The sequence below is a fragment of the Dermochelys coriacea genome, chromosome 4 (genome assembly GCF_009764565.3).
Source record: "Dermochelys coriacea isolate rDerCor1 chromosome 4, rDerCor1.pri.v4, whole genome shotgun sequence".
NCBI classification, from domain to species: domain Eukaryota; kingdom Metazoa; phylum Chordata; order Testudines; family Dermochelyidae; genus Dermochelys; species Dermochelys coriacea.
The window spans coordinates 109,248,145-109,269,178 of record NC_050071.1 but is presented as its reverse complement, the minus strand read 5'-3'; the positions used below and the strand labels follow the sequence as shown (position 1 = coordinate 109,269,178).

Here is a 21,034-nt window from a genome sequence, read left to right as displayed (position 1 = left end):
TATACCTTCAAATCAGCGGCACTGCGATGGGTACCCGCATGGCCCCACAGTATGCCAACATTTTTATGGCTGACTTAGAACAACGCTTCCTCAGCTCTCGTCCCCTAATGCCCCTACTCTACTTGCGCTACATTGATGACATCTTCATCATCTGGACCCAAGGAAAAGAAGCTCTTGAGGAATTCCACCATGATTTCAACAATTTCCATCCCACCATCAACCTCAGCCTGGACCAGTCCACGCAAGAGATCCACTTCCTGGACACTACGGTGCTAATAAGCGATGGTCACATAAACACCACCCTATATCGGAAACCTACTGATCGCTATTCCTACCTACATGCCTCTAGCTTTCATCCAGATCATACCACTCGATCCATTGTCTACAGCCAAGCGCTACGATATAACCGCATTTGCTCCAACCCCTCAGACAGAGACAAACACCTACAAGATCTCTATCATGCATTCCTACAACCCACCTGCTGAAGTGAAGAAACAGATTGACAGAGCCAGAAGAGTACCCAGAAGTCACCTACTACAGGACAGGCCCAACAAAGAAAACAACAGAACGCCACTAGCCATCACCTTCAGCCCCCAACTAAAACCTCTCCAACGCATCATCAAGGATCTACAACCTATCCTGAAGGACGAGCCATCGCTCTCTCAGATCTTGGGAGACAGGCCAGTCCTTGCTTACAGACAGCCCCCCAGTCTGAAGCAAATACTCACCAGCAACCACACACCACACAACAGAACCACTAACCCAGGAACCTATCCTTGCAACAAAGCCCGTTGCCAACTCTGTCCACATATCTATTCAGGGGACACCATCATAGGGCCTAATCACATCAGCCACACTATCAGAGGCTCGTTCACCTGCACATCTACCAATGTGATATATTCCATCATGTGCCAGCAATGCCCCTCTGCCATGTACATTGGCCAAACTGGACAGTCTCTACGTAAAAGAATGAATGGACACAAATCAGACGTCAAGAATTATAACATTCAAAAACCAGTTGGAGAACACTTCAATCTCTCTGGTCCCTCGATCCCAGACCTAAGAGTGGCTATCCTTCAACAAAAAAGCTTCAAAAACAGACTCCAACAAGAGACTGCTGAATTGGAATTAATTTGCAAACTGGATACAATTAACTTAGGCTTGAATAGAGACTGGGAATGGATGAGTCATTACACAAAGTAAAACTATTTCCCCATGGTATTTCTCCCCCCCACCCCACCCCCCACTGTTCCTCTCATATTCTTGTTAACTGCTGGAAATAGCCTACCTGCTTGTCACCATGGAAGGTTTTCCTCCTTCCCCCCCCTGCTGCTGGTGATGGCTTATCTTAAGTGATCACTCTCCTTACAGTGTGTATGATAAACCCATTGTTTCATGTTCTCTGTGTGTGTGTATATAAATCTCTCCTCTGTTTTTTCCACCAAATACATCGGATGAAGTGAGCTGTAGCTCACGAAAGCTTATGCTCTAATAAATTTGTTAGTCTCTAAGGTGCCACAAGTACTTCTTTTCTTCATGTTTTTAAAAGATGTGCGAGAATACAATTTCAAAATGGGCCTGGGCTGGGCGGGTGCAGCCGCAGCTCTCTGTGCGGATGGGGGCGAGGGAAGGGACAGGGCTGAGGAAAACGCTCAAGGTTTGTCATTTAACGAGGGCTGCAAATCCCAGATGCTACCCACGTGGGGCGGGCGCTCCTCCGGCCACGGGGTGGCGCTGCAGCCGGCGCACGCAGCGTGGGGTTTTCGTGTGTTCTCTCGCCCGCCGGAATCCTCACCACCCGATACTGGCGGGGGGCGCTAAGGCTGCCGGGACGGTGGCATGGCGGCTGCCGCGGGAGCCGCGGAGCGGGGTTTGGAGGCTGACGTGGGGGATGCGGCGGCCGGAAGCGAGAGGACTCTGCGCGGCTCGGGGGTGGCGGTGCTGCTGGGGCAGGAGGCCGGCCGGCCCGCTCCCTGCTGCCCGCACGGTGAGTCGTGGGGGTAGCGCTGTCCTGAGCCCGGCCAGCGGGAGGGATCCTGGGAGGGGAGCAGCGGGTTTGGGGGGAGCGGAGGGAGGGCTGGGGAGGGATATCAGGAGAGGGGAGGGAAAGGCGGGGCTGAGGATAATGGGGGCTGGTTGGAGGGGAGCAGAGGCCAGCGGAGACCGATGGGGAGGGAACTCGGGGCGGGAGAGAATGGGGGCTAGTTGTAGCAGAGGGGACGTAGAGAGGGTCGGGGAGGGATGGCCATAAATATATCTCAAATCTAATTCTATAATCCCTTATAACTAGTGTTGTAACAAATGGAAAAAAATGCATTTTTTTCTTTTAAAGGTACTGATCTCGGCACATTTCTTCTTTAGGTCCTACTCTTCTGTTTGTAAAGATTAGCCAAGGAAAAGAAGAGGAAAGAAGATTTTATGCTTGTTCAGCATGTAGAGATAGGAAAGACTGTAATTTTTTTCAATGGGAAAATGAAAAGGTAAGAAAATACTATTTAAGATATAGCTAATGGGTTTTTTTCTGTGTGTGTGTGTGTGTGTATATATATATTTGAACTGAAGATTTCTTTTATCTGAGAAGCAATGACATTTATTATTTCTAAAGTTCCAGCTGTTGGACAAAGAGAATGGGCTAAATGGTGAAATAGCCCTGCAGTTCTGGAGATCCAGTTTCAAATAGGATTTGCTTTCAAAGGAAGTACAGCTGAGATTAAATGTCACTCTATGTGAATATTACAAAACACAATACAGTTCTTTGCACCCTTTCTTGATTTGTATGTCTTTGCTCAGACAATTTAAAAAAAATGTTAACTCAGGATTGATGAGCATTGGTGGAACTCGGAGGGAATAGCTTGCCACAATATCTTCCCACTGGGCTTGGTTTTATCATTTCTTCACATTCACGAGTGTGTAACTTATCTCTTTCTCCAATACTGTTCTCAACATATCTGCATGATTCAAACTGGATCTTAAAACTCACTTCTTGGGGGATGATATTAGCGTGGAAGTTTATTAATCCAGTTCTTAAGCCTTTCACCCTTTGGTCTGCTGTTCAAACCCAGCTGTTTGGAAGTGATGAAAAGTTGTCTAACTTGAAAACTGTGTGAGATGGCTATTTGCTGGATTGTGTGGAGTGAAATGGTGTTGCCAGTGGATAGACTTGTCCATACAGAAATTATACATACTTTACAAAGCCATTACTATAGGTTCCTTGGTTCCCAATCCATTAAACTTCACAGCCTTCCATTGTGTGCTTAAATAAACTGGTTTTGTCGCTTCTTTATAGATGTTTTGCAGCTGCATTAAAAAGGTTAAATAAAATCTGACAGGAAGTGTGAATTTCTTATAGGAATAAAATATTTTTAAAATACTTGGGGAGGGCCAGTCATACCTTAAGGACAGCTACAAGGGCTTGATCCTCCACCTGTTGAAGTCAGTGGCAAAATTCTCATTGTCCTCGGTGGCAGGACTTGGTTTATACTCCTTACAGGGATTAGGATCTCATTTAAGACTGTGGCATCCTTTAGCAGTGGGTAAATCCTTCTGTCACTCCACTGCAACAGAACATTTTTGATTTCCCACTCCTGGTTTTATTATTGTAGAAGGATGAAAAGAAGATAATTTATCCTTTCATAGGATGTTCGAATTCTTTCAGGGAATCACCTTCCCAGTATGTTGAATGCTGCCATGATCTCCGCAGGGATTGTGGGAATTCTTCTGAGTAGTAGGATGTTTTGCAGGGATAGTCAGATGCTGAAATAGAAATGTTAGGTCTTCTGGGAATCCATAATTTTTTTTTCAACAGAGAAGTGTGAATTTTTCATATAGCATAGTTAGGTTCATATCTTTGTTTATATTTTCTATATCTACAGGTGTCAGAAGCTAGACTTTCAGCACGAGAAGGAGTTAATAGAAGTTGTCAACCCTCTTTGTCACACAGACAGAACGTGGAAAGGTATTGTTACTATGTGCATTTTCATTACTAAATATGAACATGTAGGTAGTTTAGGTTCATCAGATGTGCTGATCATCCCTTCATTATGCTAATTAAAAATATGAAAAATTACAGACAAGATTTGGGAAAATAAGAATCAATCAACTATGAAGATAAAATTACATGAAAAGTTTCCTTAAATTGTAATCTCTTCAGGGCAGGGACTGTATCTTTGTGTGAGATGGACAGTGCCTAGCACATTGTGGGCACTAAGGTAATAAAAATAATGTAGGTCAGCAGTAGTAGGAGTTCAAATCAAGTAGTGAATGCAGTTGGAAAATAATATAAAAATGAAAGCCAATTACTCAACTAAGTGAGCTGGATAGCACAAAGGAAATGTACACTACCAAACATTTCATGGTGTCATCCTACTCCAGAGTTTGTAGAAGAAGTTTTTGCCCCAGTCCAAGGGTATTGCTGACCGTGTTGCTGCTAGAAGTCTGGAGGGGGCCCAATATCTTCAGTTACTAAGGTCATTTGAACCTTTAGCACCAAAGGAACAGGCTTCTACCACTTAAGTTAAAGGAGTAGCTCGTTAGCTCGTATAGGCTCTTCTCTATGTAGACCAGCCTCTGGTGAGATTCACAACACACTTAGCCCCTATGCTACACCCTTTTCTTGTCAAGTAAGGCTTTTCCCAAGCATGCTGTTGAACATTTATTTTCCTAACCATTAATTGGCTGAGGTTCAGTACCTTTAAAATAGTGCTACTATATTATTTAAACTTTTATAAAATACTTGGACTAATTTCATACCTTCATTTGTTTTCTAAAATTGGTTCCTCATTTCATCTTGTATTTGAAGGTATAAGCAGTTTGGTCTATTGCCATTATCAAAAAGGAAATTTTGTCAAGAATGCCAGCAGTTGCTATTGCCAATGGAGTGGGGAAAACACTTTGGCCATCAAATACTTAGTGATCTCTCCATTGCCCGTTTACAAAGGCCCAGTCAACTTTTGTGTCCACTGAAGAATAAGAAGACAAATGCACAGTATTTGTTTACAGATAGAAGCTGTCAGTTTCTGCTGGACCTTATTGTTGCACTAGGATTCAAAAGAGTGCTTTGTGTTGGCACACCAAGGTATGTTAGTGAGCATCAATATGTCTTGCAAAAAATTCTCGTTACTAAGTCCTGGTCTACACTATAGGGTTAGATCAAATTTAGCCGCGTTAGGTCGATTTTAAAAATGACTGCGTCCACACAACCAACCCCCTTCCGTCGACCTAAAGGGCTCTTAAAATTGACTTCTGAATTCCTCCCCAACAAGGGGAATAGCGCTAAAATCAACCTTGCTGGGTCAAATTTGGGGTAGTGCGGACACAAATTGATGGTATTGGCCTCCAGGAGCTATCCCAGAGTGCTTCATTGTGACTGCTCTGGATAGCACTTTGAACTCTGGTGAACTGCCCAGGTACACAGGAGAACCCCCAGAAACTTTTGAATTTCATTTCCTGTTTGGTCAGCATGGCGAACTCAGCAGCACAGGTGACTATGCAGTCCCCCCAGAATTGTAGAGCGTAGAATGTTTCTACGCTCCCCTATCATCTCCGTCCCTGAGGTTATCGCAGATTAGAAGGCAAAAAAAACCGCACTCACGATGACATGTTTTCCGAGCTCATGTATTCCTCCTGCTGATAGGGCACAGCTTAATGCATGGATGCATTCAGTGGCAGAAGCCAGGAAAGCATTAAGTGAGCATGAAGAGCAGAGGCAGGAGGCGATGCTGAGGCTAATGGGGGAGCAAATGGACATGATAAAGCATCTGTTGGAGTTGCAGGAAAGCCAACAAGAGCACAGACCCCCACTGCATCCACTGTATAACCACCTACCCTCCTCCCCACGTTCCATAGCCTCCTCACCCAGACGCCCAAGAACGGGGGGAGGGAGGCTCTGGGCACCCAGCCACTCCGCTCCAGAGGATAGCCCAAGCAACAGAAGGCTGTCATTCAAACAGTTTGAATTTTAGTGTGGCTACAATAAGCAATGTGGCCTTGTCCTTCCCTCCTCTCCCACCCCACCGAGGCTACCTTGTCCATTATCTTATGTTTTTTTTAATTAATAAAGAAAGAATGCATGGTTTCAAAACAATAATTACTTTATTTTGAGGTGGGGAGGGTGGTTGGCTTACAGGGAATTAACATCAACAAAGGGGGCGGGTTTGCAGCAAGGAGAAACACACACAACTGTTACACCGAAGCCTGGCCAGTCATGAAACTGGTTTTCAGAGCCTCGCTGATGCGCAGTAGCGTGCCTTTCTGTGCTCTTCTAATTGCCCTGGTGTCTGGCTGCTCAAAATCGGATGACAGGCGATTTGCCTCAACCTCCCACTCTGCCATAAACGTCTCCCCCTTACTCTCTCAGATATTATGGAGCACGCAGCAAGCAACAGTAAGAATGGGAATGTTGGTTGCGTTGAGGTCTGACCTAGTCAGCAAACAGCACCAGCGAGCTTTTAAACGTCCAAAGGCACATTCTACCACCATTCGGCACTTGTTCAGCTTATAGTTGAATTGCCTCTTACGATGATGGTGAGCTGAGTGGGCTCCATGCTTGCCATGGTATGGCGTCTGCACGGGTAACCCAGGAAAAAAGGCACGAAATGATTGTCTGCTGTTGCTTTCACGGAGGGAATGAAGGAGGGAGGGGGGCCTGACAACATGTACCCAAAACCACCCGCAACAATGTTTTTGCCCCATCAGGCATTGGGAGCTTAACCCAGAATTCCAATGGGCAGTGGAGCCTGCGGGAACTGTGGGATAGCTACCCAAAGTGCACCGCTCTGTAAGTCGATGCTAGCCACGGTAGTGAGGACGCACTCTGCCAACCTAACGCGCTTAGTATGGACATACGCAGGCAACTGTATAAAATTGGTTTCTAAAAATTGACTTCTATAAAATCGACCTAATTTTGTAGTGTAGACAAGGCTAATTTGCTTAGTTCTTTTTCTTACATGATTCAGTATCTAGCAGAAGGGTTCTCTCCGTCTGTATTTGACATTAAAGTGCCTTCATGAGCTCTGGTTTGAGGTATTTGGTTTTGCCAAAGCAGCTTATGAAGATCTTATGAAGATACAGGAAGAGAAGACCTTATAAATATTATAGTGAAGTTCCAACAGTCATCTTTCATTAGAAAGTAGAGTTTTGCTGTCTTCCATGGTAGAGGCACTGAAGTGCACTGGATTTCTCCTTGACACAAGAAGCCTTTTTTTTTTTTTTTAATAAAAATATTGAGAATTCTGATGGTCTTAACAATCTCCACTGCTTTATAATCTCTAATATTGTTTCAGGTAATGGGACATTTCTTTCTAACTGTAAATAGTAGTGAAACTGAAAGACTGATAACTTGAATTTGGGAGATTTCAGTGTGATTTCATCTGAAAAATAAGTTGTTTTCTTTGGAAAACTATTGGTCATTCTTTGTCTAGTTGACTATTTTCTGAAGCACTCATGATATGACATGTTAAACTGCTTTGCTTTAATTACCTCAGGCTTCATGAGTTGATCCGATTAGAAGCATCACGAGAACAGGAGTCCAGTGTTAAAAGCCTTCTGCTAGATATTGATTTCAGGTAGGTTTTGCTAAGTGTCTGTCTGGGGAACATACACAAACTATTTTTTCTGTGTGGTTTATTTCATTTTTAATTTTTGCCATCTGTTCTTTTTTCCCCTAGCCAGGATCCGTGTGCTATACTTGTTTTCCAACTAGCTCAGTGATTGGCCAATATAAGTACTTGTCCTGTGCACTCAGCCTGTCAAGATATTTTGTAATTAAGCAGTCATGGCCCTGTGCTCACAAGTTTTCACCCTAAATGTTATTACTAACTTACAGGAATTTATTTATGTTTTCTATTACATTCAAAACTTATTTTACAGGTATTCACAGTTTTACACAGAGGAAGACTTCTGCCACTATAATATGTTTAACCATTATTTCTTTGGTGGAGAGGTAAGGGCCAGTCAAATTTCCTGAATGTTTTCTCAAAGCTGTGTATGTTGTTCATGTAGAACTTTGTCCATATTACTGATATGGTCAAACATATTATAAAATAGTTACCATAATGTAATTCCCAGCAAACTCTACTTTAGATCAAAGAATAGCAGTGTCAATTTCTTCAGTAACTTATACCATTATATCCAAGGACAACACTGCCTATTTTAACTAGTGCGACTTAAATATTTTTAGTTAGTTTTACTTTAAATACTTTTAGTTATTTTGTATTAAAGAGAGAGAGTTTGTCAGTACAAGTTATTTTCTTACATAAGAAAGAAAGCATCTCAAATGGATAATATAGAGGAATGCAACAGAGTTAGGAATATGCTGGATTAGAACGGTGGCCCATCAGTCCAGTATCTTGTCTTGACAGTGGCCAAAGCCAGATCCTTCAGAGGAGGGTGTCAGAAGTTCTATAATGGACAATAATCCATCCACAGGAAAATTTCTTCCTCAACCCCAGATCTTTAGTAGATGGCACTCTGTTAGCTGGTATACTCGGTGATCAAGTTCTGCTGTATCTTATTTTTCTGTTTGTACTAGCTTGAAGTGAGGATCCACTCTGAGAAGTGACTTGGAGGAAAAAAGACTGCACCCTTCTCAGCAGATTACTCCCTTTTGTGTCTTCAGAGTCCTTTTTGCTGGCTACTGCTTTTTACTCCAGTTAGTCTTGCAGATCCAACACAGTGAAGAAGGAACAAGCTTCCCACTTGTGAATTGCTAACAGAATTTTTTATTAAAGTCCCACTGAAGACCGTGGGGTTACACTGGTCCACTGAGGGCAGGATTTACTACAAGTGTTCAAGATCGAAATATCTCAGCTTGACTGTCTGAAATGAGGACAAATTTGTAGTGTTGACAGTTAGCAAAAACATCTTTTTACTGGTATACTGAGCACTTTGGATCTGGAAATCATTGAAAAGAAACATGCAACCCCACAATGCCATATTTATAGTCACTTTCCAGAGTGGAACTATACTATAATATAACCTACAAATTTGAGATTGTTTCTGATGATACCTTCATCCAAGTAATTTTACACAATAAATGTTAGTCTCCTCTGGAGCCATTGTTATTGTAGATACCATCTTATAATAATATATCTGTAGCGGTGCCATTTAGTTTGGTTTCACTTAGGTTTCATATTTTTGCATCATAAACCATAGCTTTTAACGTTGACTCAAAAATAATAAAAAATAAAGAAAACTAACATTCAGGAGTGAAACTAGCTATTTGAGGTTTCAGGCCCATAATAAACTTTCCTTGCTTTCTTGGTTCAAATCCAATCCTTTATCATTCTATTAAAGTATTACTGTTTCTTGCTTTTTTAAAAAAAAAAAAAGTGAATTAGGTATAGTTACACCCCATTGTAGTTTAATTTTTTAACTTGTGAGAAGTTTGAAATGATTGGCACTATAGAAGTGTATACATAATAGTATAATAAATCACTTGAAGCTATTGAACCACTGCACTTTTATGAATAGAAGTAGTTATAAAGATTCCTGCCGCGGCCCGCCCCCCCCCCCCCCCCCCGACAGAGTTGGACATGGTTCATAGGGGAAGGAACAGTACATGATTGTTTAGGATGTTAGTAGAATACTAATCTAGATGTGAAAGTCTGTCAGTGGAAATCCATCTCCAAAATGGAATGTTGGTTTCTGAAAAGTAATAGATTTGGTAATGATATGGAACAAACTGGAGAATTTATCCTAATTCCTAGTGGAGTAGCTCTTTTCCATCTGCATTCATAATTTGCACTAATTGCCAGCCAAGGGAAAAGAGCAGATATTGAATTGGCATTGAGATTGAGCTACTCTCTCACTCCTAGCAGCCTCCATCTCTCCAGGTCAGGGTTAGGACCCAATAAGAAGGGCAGTGTTAGGAAGCTTGAGCTGTTGCTATCCTTACTATATATAGCCTATGAAATATAAAGGACTCATTTTCAGTGTTTTCAGTCTATCAGTTTTTACAAACACTAAATTCACTAAAAAATTTAAATGCAATACACATTTTCAAACTTCTAAAAGGAAACTGCACACACATAAAAACCACATTTTTTAATAATGCCCAATGCTGTCCTTACACTTTTTGAGCTCGTTCTCGAATCTCCTGCAGGCTGCACATGAAATCTGTAGAAAATTCTTGCATCAAGAGAAAGGTGAAGGAGTCATATTGGTGACTGATCCCCCATTTGGAGGTTTGGTGGAGCCCTTGGCTTTTAGTTTCAAAAAGCTGATTGCAACATGGAGAGAGACACAAGAGGAAGGTATGTGTTACAAGCAAATAAGATGATGGAGTTAATAACTTCATCACCCTGTAATAATAAACTACTGTTTAAAATGGTACCTGACTCTTGAGTTGATGCACACAAATTTTCATTCTAGTTTCTAAAGATTTAAGACCAATATGCTAAATTTAAATGTATGTTTTAACTGATGGTTGAGGAGCTCTTGACTAATGTCCTGACATTGAAACAAATCACTTTCTTTATACAAAGTTTCATTTCTTTTTTTTTTTTTTTAATTTCTTCTATATTTGTTTTGTGGATAAGACATTAAACCAATGTCACTTACACCTGTCCTTGGTTGTGGTCCAGGTGGAAGCTAACTACCCATAGTGTTCTAGCTAACATTCTGCCCTCTTAATGGAATTGGTTCCGTGTGAGCTATTCTCATACACATAACTGGTTTTGGTGCATAAGTATTAGTAAATTTTCATGCAGTTCATTCTGCTTTCCTTATTTAGCAAAAAAATATATCTGAGTCTTTATATTAATAGATCACAGCAGCAAAGAGTTGCCCATTTTTTGGATATTTCCATACTTCTTTGAGTCTCGCATTCTTGAGTTTTTCCCAAGCTTCAGTATGATGGATTATCAGGTATGACCAAATCTAATTAATTCTCTTAATTTACACTACATATATTAGAAATTAAAATGGGCTGGACTGTGGATAATCAAAATACTTTTGTGCAAAAGGCAATTTGTCTTCAACTTCATGCCTTACTGTGCAGCAGAGCAAACACCACAGCATCTGTCAAGTTATTTCTTAACCTGATACATGTATATTGGTGATCTCTCAGATAAACTGTGGAGCACTGTGATGCCTTCATCAAGCTCCTTTGACACTTCAGCAGCCGCTATCCACTAATCCTTCTCACTTGAGACGTTTTTAATATAACAAAGCTTTGGGCTTGCCCACATGGGGTCATTCAGGAAAGTTAATAATTAACTAAGGGTATGTTTTTATATTTAAAATGCTACAGCAGCACCATTGGAGCACTTCAACGTAGACACTCATTACAGTGATGGGACAGGTTCTCCTGTCGCTGTAGTTAATCCACCTCCCCAAGAAATGTTAGCTAGATCAACAGAACAATTCTTCCATCAACCCAGCTATGTCTCTCAAAGGTGGATTTTTCAGATCCTTGAGAGATGTAAGTTTTCATCATAACCAGCCGTAAGGTCTGAATTTAAAGTGGATTAGTTAAACTGCATTAAACCTCTGTGTGGACATTCTAATTTAGAATTAAAGTGGCCTTAATTCGGTTTAATTTACTTAATTTCCAAAGTGAATATGACTGCTTTACTACTGAATGAGTGTGTCCGTACAGGGATTTAATGCAGTATAGCTACTCCATTTTAAATTCCTACCTTTAGTTAATTTGGATTAATTTTTCTATGGTCTGATCTACACTACAGACCTCTATTAGTATAACTGTGTCACTTGGGGATGTGAAAAATCCACACTCTCGAGCAACATAGTTATACCAACCTAACACACACACCCCTCCCTCCGTGTAGACAGTGTTGTGTCAGTGGGAGAGCTTTTTCCGCCAACATAACTACTGCTTCTCAGAGAGGTGGATTAACTGTGCTGTTCACTTAGTGAAGGGGCGGGCAAACTTTTTGGCCCACATCTAGGTATGTAAATTGTATGGCGGGCCATGAACGTTCACAAAATTGGGGATTGGGGTGTGGGAGGGGGTGAAGGCTCTGGTGTGGGGCCAGAAATGAGGAATTCAGGGTGTGGGAGGGGACTCCGGGCTGGGGCAGGGGATTGGGGTGCAGGGTCCGTCTGGGCGTGTGGGCTCTGGAGTTGGGCTGGGAATGAGGGGTTGGGGGTGCAGGAGGGTGCTCCAGGCTGGGACCAAGGGGTTTGGAGGGTGAGAGGGGGGATCAAGACTGGGGCAGGGGTGCAGGCTCTGGGCAGCTCTTACCTCAAGCAGCTCCTGGAAGCAGCGGCATGTCCCCCTCTGCTCCTCGCAGAGGCATGGCCAGGCGGCTCTGTGCGCTTCCCCATCGGCTGGTGCCGCCTCTGCAGTGCCCATTGGCCGCAGTTCCCAGCCAATGGGAGCTGCGGGGGCCACGCTTGGGGCGGGAGCAGCGTGTGGAGCCCCCTGGATGCCCCTACGTGTAGGAGCCAGAGGGAGGACAAGCTGCTGCTTCCAGGAGCTGTGTGGAGCGGGGCAAACTCCTGACCCCGCTCCCTGGCTGGAGTGCCAGAGCCGGGCAAGCCCTGGACCCTGCTCCCCGGCAGGAGCTTGAGAGCTAGATTAAAATGTCTGGTGGGCTGGATGTGGTCCCCAGGCTGGAGTTTGCCAATCCCCTTCACTAAGTCAATGGGAGAGAGCTTTCCCATCAGCACAGTTAATCCACCTCCCTGAAAATATTTGGTGTCTACAGTGGCTCAACTCAATCGGTGCAGCTGCATGAATGCAGCACTTTAAGTGTAGACTTGCCCTGAATATCCCTTTGTAGACAAGCTCTTTGAGTTACTCAAACAGCTCTCTTAAATAAATAAGCCCCAAACAGTTTACTTTTCCTAAACGTGGAATTTCTCTTACCCATTAGGCCAGTGAAATTTTATAACTTTCAATCCTGGACCAATGAAAAGCTGAAGGTCTGTTTCTTACAACCCATCAGGGCTAGAAATGGGATCTGTATACCATTGGAAACATTCTTTTTGCAAATGCTTTTGAAGCGTCAGGGATTAAAGCAATGAAATGGTTTTGGCTCCATGAGTGGATAGAAGTAATTTTGTAAAATTGTTTGTGTTGTACTGTATCAAAGGATTTGTGTCTGTGAGGTCAATTGTGTTGTATGGATGTCTGTTAGAAATATATTAAAACATCTTTCCTTGTGAAACAAATGTTTTTATATTCTGTACTAAAATGGGTGAACTATACATATCCATGTTTTATACCATTGTGTAAAATGACTTAGGTGTCCTAACAATATTACATTTCTATTGTACTTACCACTCTATCATCTGAGTACGTCACACTACTGATACATAAAATTACAGCTAGGAAGGTAAAACTCGTCTTACTTATTGAATTAAGCCAGTTTCCTAGTAACAAGGGCTGGTGTTTGCTTCTGCATTGAGTTATGACATGGTGGTTTGGGGAAATGCTTATTTAAATAAACCATGCAGCACGTTTTTGAGATAGAAAAATTCATTCAGAGCTTCATCTCTTGTGAAAGACTGATACGTGATTGCAGTCTATTATTGTGAAATTCTGATACTGACTGCTGAGAGCCCAAGACAAGCAATAGTAAATAGTTTCCAACCTGTCTTAACTTCAGTTCAACGGCCTGAGGAAAGAAGTGAATTTTTAAACATTGTATATGTTTATATTGGAAACAGGTTTACATTTTTGGCTCTGTAATTTTGGTAGTGTCCAAGGTGACAGTTTCTACAGCAAGGTACCAGTTTCCAGCACTAGGCTCAGAAATAGTAATTGTAATTAAAATTTTTTTATGTGTGATGAGAAATGCTTCTTAGCCTGTGAACTTTCATGCTGCCAGGCTTAGCAACTGGATGCAGTTTTCATTTACGTAATGGATTATTTTAACAAAGGAGATGTATCTCTCTCCTCCGCAGCAACTGTAAAAATAACCTTGCACAGTGCAAAAGTGTAATAAAAAGGGAAGATGCACTAGGTTAAAGTGATAGGAACCCTGAGTCACCCCCAGTGGTATAATCACACTAATTAATAATGATTTAATATCTGCTCTAGAGTTTATAATTTAATTTTGCTATTTTGTTTGCACTGGGGATGGCGTCTAACTCATAGAAACTTGAACCTCTTGGAGGGTGTAGAAAGGGAATAAAAATGCTAAATGCCATTGTCACTTTTTAGCATAGTACTTGGTAGGAAGTTTAGAGGTTTTTTTTAACTAATTTAATTAATTTCCTGTGTCTTCATTTTCTAGGTAGACTATGATAATCATGCACTTTATAAACATGGAAAGACAGGCCGTAAACAGTCTCCTGTTCGTATTTTCACCAACATTTCCCCAAGTATGATAGTACTTCCTGTGGAAGAGGGTTACAGGTAAAGTATAAAAGGATTTGCTTACAGTATGCGCAAGTGACTCCAGCCAGTATTTTATTTAAAAAAAAAAACAAAAACAAATTGATTATTCCATAGCTTGATAGTGAGATTTTAAATTTACCAAACTATATTTGCATTCCTCATGCAACTTTTTGTTGAATTGATCCATTGATAAAGTTCTCTGAGCAAACAGCAGACCAATACTTTTGTAACTGCTTTTTTCAGGTTTTGCTCTGTGTGTCAGCGATATGTTAGTTCAGAGAACCAGCACTGTGAGATCTGCAATTCATGTACATCAAAAGTAAGTCCCTCTTTCTGGAAAGGAATTTTAGCACTTGTAAAGTGATGTATTTGCATACTTTTGTCTTGTTATAAACCTGTCCTCATACTGACAGTATATCTTTCGTGGCAAGGAGCTTAGTATGGGAGGCTTTCTATTGATTTGGGCTATGGATCAGGTCCTGTGGGATTTTCTGTCTCCTTTTCCTGATTGATTTTGGGGTGGAAGAAGGACACCAGAAGTTTACACATTTGCCCTTCACCCTCATGACCCCATTCATCAAAAGCATGCTTCCATGTACCATTTTTCCTATGTTTGGAAAGGTAGAAAAATATGCTACCCTTTAAGGCACATCAGTTCTGCTAACAGCTGCCAAAGGATGCTCAGGATCTGTGTTTTCAGGGTATCTGTGTATGCCACCTATGTACATGCATGTGCCATATTTTTGAAATATTTCAGTGATGTATGCCAGGAAGACACTGAGTACAGTACAGTTTAAAATTATAGTGTATATTTCATTAGTAATGTTTGAAAATATTTGTGTTTAAAATTAACAAATTACTTACAAAATCTATTTCATAGGATGGAAGGCGATGGAAACATTGCTTTCTTTGCAAAAAATGCGTAAAGCCCTGTAAGTACAGAAAATATTTTTCTAAGTAATACAAATACATTTACTATATAAGTTATAGTCCAAAGAAGTCAAAACAAAAACTAGAAATGAAAATAGTAAACTATAAAAGACACAATGATTCAGTGCAAAAATACCAAACTAAAAAAAACAACTTCCATAGACATCCCCCAAAATTCAGCTTGTCTGAGTGGATTTCAGCTGTGCGAAAACATTTCTGTTGTTGAATCAAGGCACAGTAAATTCCTTCTGTATTAGTTATAGAAGAACTTAAATAGTCTGATTCCTGTTTTGTTGTAGAATCATGAAAATATTCTTATATAGATTTTGTATTTACTAAAAGAAAAGCAATGAATTAATGGGGAAGTCCCTAGTCCCCTTTTTCTTTTCTCCCAGCACATTTAGTGAAAACAAAAAAATGGCTGGTGAAATAGAAACTAAACGTAAACCTTAAAATACCTTTTTAAATTGCAAGCAATCTGTAAACTTCTTGATGTTAGAATCGTATTTAAATTTTAATATATTTTTGTGAGTCTTTTCAAAATCATAAATCCCTGTTATTTTTCAGCTTGGATTCACTGCAACACTTGCAATCGCTGTGCTCTTCAAGATCACACTTGTGAGAGTGCTAAAGCTGTCTGCTTTATTTGTAATGGAGCAGGTCACAAACGCAGCACCTGTCCTAATCTTTCGGTGACTGAAAGAGCTGGCAAGTAAGTTTAACACTGCACCTCTCAATTGTGAGACATGACTATTATTTCATGAAAATGATTTGATAGAAGTAGGGAAACAGTTGTTCAGTAACTTCAAATTGTCTGTGATAATGAATAAATTGAGGAAGTTCTGAGAGTTTTTTCATTTCGCATTCTGTTTGCTGCCCGCATCCTTTGTGACTTTGGCCAAGTCGTTTCTCTGTTTCAGCCTTGTCTGTAAAAAGGAGATGCTACTACTTCAAGTGTTTGTCCACATGGATTGTCTCATGGATTTGGGGTCATATTTTGGCCAACAGTGTCCATTGGGACTGCACATGCACCCTGTCCTTGAGCCCCTCACTCAATCTATTTGACTTTTGTGGGGGATTTGAGAGAGACTCTGCCTGTTTTGATAAAATGCTGGGTTTTAAAGAAGCTTAGGAGACCCATAACTGGCTGAGTCAGACTTAGCTGTCTACACTTTAAGATGAGGGTATAATTTCCAGCTCAAGGAGACATACTTGCACTAACTCTGATTGAGCTACTGTGCTAAAAATGTATGCCCATTGGAGATGCTAGGCAAGTACTTGGCACAACTAGCTGCTCACAGTGCCACAGCTTCATTTTATTTTTAGTGCGGTAGCGTGATCAGAGTTAGCATATGTCTTCTCAAGCTGGGACACACACCCCCAGCTAAAGTGTAGATGTGACCTTAAAAGAGACAGGAGCTTCTTTCTAGAGAGCTTCAGAGTCTCTCACTTGAAGCACTCTAATGAAAACAATTTTAAATAGATGTCTGGCCTTTCGTGGGTGTGTTTTGAAAAAAGATCTGCATATTGAGCATATTCCAGGCACATACCCCTCTCTAATAAAGGCACTTTAATATGCCCATCATTGAAGGGCCTCTGAGACAGACAAGTTTCTAAGTCTGGAAACTTAGACTCAATTATAGTCACTGCCTTAGCACCAAGGTAATTATTAAAAAGGAGAGGAAAGATTTTAATTTGCCAACGAGCTTAACTAGCTATTAAATAACTAACACTAAACAATAAGAGAAGATACAGAAGTGGTTCTCAGACTTTTGTACTGGTGACCCCTTCCCCGCCTTATAAATTAAAAAACACGTTTTTGTATATTTAACACCATTATAAATGCTGGAGTCAAAGCAGGGTTTGGGGTGGAGGCTGACCCCCTGAGGGGTCCTGACCCCCAGTTTGAGAACCCCTTAGATAGAGCTACAAGGACACTTTTGTTCCATCTTACAGTCATGGGTGGTAAGAAGGAACTGAATAGCAGTTGGGACTGTGTTGCTTTTATGCATTTGGGTGAGGGATTCTCACTGGATGTTTCCATGGTCATCAGTTGGCCAAAAGAATGATTTTGTGTACATGGGGTTCATATTAACCTAGAGATGTTTTGTCCACATGGATCCTGCTCTAAGAACCACAATTACTGTAACGCTTTAGCTTTTTGAGGTTAAATCCATTATTTTTTGTCCAAAGCAGAAGAACCAAGATGACCATAATAAGATCATGCAGTTACTGAACTTCAGTAAGGCATGTGCACTTATTAGTGGATGATGTAGTGTTTTAACCTTTCCATTTTATAGGTGAGATGGCAGAAATTCTATGAGTAGATGCCTCTGTATATACAGCGCAAAAAATATATTAGCATTTTGTGTCCATACTACATCAGCTCAGGTGTAATTTGCTATCTAATATCAATGCAAGGCTTAGTCGAGCATTTCTGTTTACCAATAATTCTAATTATGGAATAATATATAGCCAAAATGTAGGGAAATCCCTCATTCGTAATTTTTTCCTAAAATATTTTTCCTCAAAGAAGTAAAATCTACATGAAAATAAGTGTGATCTTGCTTTTCCATGAAACTTTGCATGCCGGCAGGTTTTGGTGAGATCAAAGACCTATATCTTACTGAAATACTGTAGTTCTTACAGACCATTGTTTGTTATTATTCTCCATATGTTTCTAGTGCATTGAATTGTTGGATTATCATGGGATTCCTTTGCTAGTTAATGTAAACACCTGCAAATGTATGTAATTGTTAGTACAAAGATTGTGTAGTTTTTAGTTGATAGCATGTTGCATGCCCATGACAGATGGAAAAGAATCCACTTGTTAATTATTTAGGTTTTAATTCCTGTATTCTATGCAGATTATTATGTTTGTTAAACATGGTGCACTTTCTTCAATAGTCAAGTGAGCAGAGCAGTTCAGTATTGAACATGCAGTGTCAACAACTGCCATATTTTATATTTGATCTGTGATATACACTTTTAAACATTTATAAGCATTTGGATCTAAAATTATAATATTGAGTAAAGATTTTATATATATATATATCAAAATAAATGTGATCCTGTGTCAGTGTTCGAGTTAAAGTGGATAAACTTATCACGGGGGAGATTAGACACTCACAAATCCAATTTCAAAGAAAATGTTCCTTTTTAATAGCTGTTTTTGTGATAATATTTCTAAGTTTTTGCTCATGAACAGTCCAGTCTTTTAACTTGTATTTATGTATTTGTTTACTACAATGTATAATTACCTATACTTTGATAGCATGTAGTAATGGGTTTGTCTATCTATTTTTTTTCCAGAGCTGACAGAAATCAGAGGCTAAAAAAGAACAAGAAGATAAAAATGGATATCGTTAAAAGATCATATGTGAAGCATGCTACATTCTCAAGGAAAAAAATAAAGAACAAGAAAAAGAAAAACTCTCTTACCCGTTAATCTCCAGTTACCTAAAACTGTGAATGATTTTACAGCCAACTTTTGCTTCCATTTTCTGTAAATGTTTAATATGATCTTTCAGATAAAATCTGGTTGAATTAAAAATTACTACTTGTAATTGGCAGTAGGACAAAACTGCTATACAAGCTGCTCTTTCAATTTGTGTACGTTTTCAAATGCAAAATAGAAATCGGTGTATATACACCATAAACCATGTCTGTGCTAAAATAAAAAGTGGAATAATATTACACAAGATGATTAAGTTAAAGGGACAGGGATTTTAATAGCTTTCAGTTAACTTGGTATTGACCTTTATAAAACAAGACATATGTTTTGATCCTTTTTTTCAAACATTTTCACCCAACTCTTACACTCTCTCAACACCATCCACTGTAGCCATCTGTCTGTCAGATATCAAGTCAGCCTTTTGTTATTTATCTAGTGGTATGTTGATTGTATCACCCGCAGTAATGGAGACCAGTGCTTTATAGATAACTATAGATGTATGTAGTTTTTAAATTTTAGCCACAGTGGACACATTGTAGACAACAAAAATTCAGAGGATGTTCTTCTCCAGCTGTTAAAATATTTTTAGGATTTTAGTGATAAACTTAACAATATATTTATAGATTCTAAGGTCAGGGACCATTGTGATCTTCTAGCCTGACCTCTATAGCCTGTGCTATAGAACTTCCCCAAAGCAATTCCTAGACAAGTGCCCCTTGTTATAATATTTTTAAATCAGGGATTTTTAAAAATAACTAAACTTAAATGTATAACCTCATTTACTAGTGGTGATAAATCTGCAGTTCAAGGAAACTCATACAAATTATTCTTGATGCTGTGCGAGACATGAATATAACAAATTCAGAGGAAAATGAAATGAGAAATGCAGGGGAAATAAACTATTTTTATAACTGTACTTGTTTGATTCAAGAAATGGATTTTCTACTTAGTATTAAATATCAAAGACATCATTGACAATTTTTTCACTGTCTTCTCCCATCTGCCAGTGCACAATTTCGTTGTGCTAAGGTGTGCAAAACAAAATCTTCCACAGGGATAATTTGTCAGGTTTATGAAATTGCAACAGGAGTTCCTCTGCTAATTTCTGACCGCAGTCATCTTGCTCTGTTTCTTGACCACAGTGATTGAAAGAGAAGATGAGGGATATAGAAAACACAGTCATAATTTGTGTAACTTTTTAAGGCTCACTAAATTTCATAGCATATATGCTCAATTTATAGTTTTAAAAGATGGTGTTCTCTAATTGCTGTTACTGCAGACTCAGGAATCTGAAAGTTAAGCTTTTTCTCTCATCTGCACATCATAATCAGTATTAAAGGTCTGCAATTATAATAAATCTGTTGATGTGCAAACAAGAAGAAAAATGAACGTTACTTGCCCAGAGATGTGTTGGTTCTGCAGAACTAAAAAGTACTAAATCATTATGGGGTTCAGAGTTGTCTGCTCTGTTTCCGTGTTTCCAAATAACATTATTTATTCAAACATTTTCTGATGTAGAAAATGATTGGGCGTAGAGGGGTTGGAAAGGTGGTTATTTTTTCAAGTTGATCTGTAAAGCTTAAAGTATCGTAGAATTGTTGGACTGGAAGGGACCTTGAGAGGCTATCTAGTTCAGTCCCCAGCACTCATGGCAGGACCAAGTATTATCTAGACCATCCCTGACAGGTGTTTGTCCAACCTGCCCTTAAAAATCTTCAATGATGGAGATTCCACAACCTCCCTGGGCAATTTACTCCAGTGCTTAACCACCCTGACAAACCACCTTTTCCTAGGGTCCAACCTCAACCACCTTTGCTGCAATTTAAGCCCATTACTTCTTGTCCTAACCTCAGAGCTTAAGGAGAATAATTTTTCTCCCTCCTCCTTGTAACAACCTTTTATGCACTTGAAAACTGTTATGTCTCCTCTCAATCTTATCTTCTGCAGACTAAACAAACCCAGTTATTTCATTCTTCCCTCATAGAGCATGTTTTCTAGACCTCTAATCATTTGTGGTGGTGGTCTCTGGATTCTCTTCATTTGTCCACATCTTTCCTGAAATCTGGTGCCCAGAACTGAACACAATACTTCAGTTGAGGCCTAATCAGCATGGAGTAGAGTGGAAGAATTACTTCTTGTGTCTTGCTGACACCATTCCTGCTAAAACATCCCAGAATGATGTTTGTTTTCTTTTTTGGAAAGTGTTACACTGTTGATTCATGCTTAACTTGTGATCCGCTCTGAGCCCCAGATCCCTTTCTGAAGTACTCCTTCCTAGGCAGTCATTTCCCATTTTTTATGTGTGCAATTGATTGTTCCTTCCTAAGTGGAGTACTTTGCATTTG

General features: G+C 40.1%; 1 protein-coding gene across 4 annotated transcripts; it reads left to right on the top strand.

Moving 5' to 3' along the window:
* Positions 1-1,590: 1,590 nt before the first annotated feature.
* ZCCHC4 (zinc finger CCHC-type containing 4) lies at positions 1,591-19,605 on the top strand. Of its 4 annotated transcripts, XM_038399994.2 has the most exons (13): positions 1,681-1,987; positions 2,362-2,480; positions 3,873-3,955; positions 4,799-5,074; positions 7,482-7,562; positions 7,867-7,939; positions 10,100-10,250; positions 10,763-10,863; positions 14,202-14,323; positions 14,549-14,624; positions 15,186-15,237; positions 15,803-15,947; positions 18,548-19,605. In XM_038399994.2, exons 1-13 carry the CDS (start codon positions 1,840-1,842, stop codon positions 18,681-18,683), a joined length of 1,563 nt encoding a protein of 520 aa, XP_038255922.1. In that variant the 5' UTR covers positions 1,681-1,839; the 3' UTR covers positions 18,684-19,605. The 4 variants fall into 4 exon arrangements, 3 of the variants coding, with proteins under 3 accessions (XP_038255924.1, XP_038255922.1, XP_038255923.1); XM_038399996.2 differs by lacking the exon at positions 4,799-5,074 and having other exon boundaries at positions 1,591-1,987; XM_038399995.2 differs by lacking the exon at positions 15,186-15,237 and having other exon boundaries at positions 1,803-1,987; positions 18,548-18,668.
* The last annotated feature ends 1,429 nt before the right edge of the window (positions 19,606-21,034 follow it).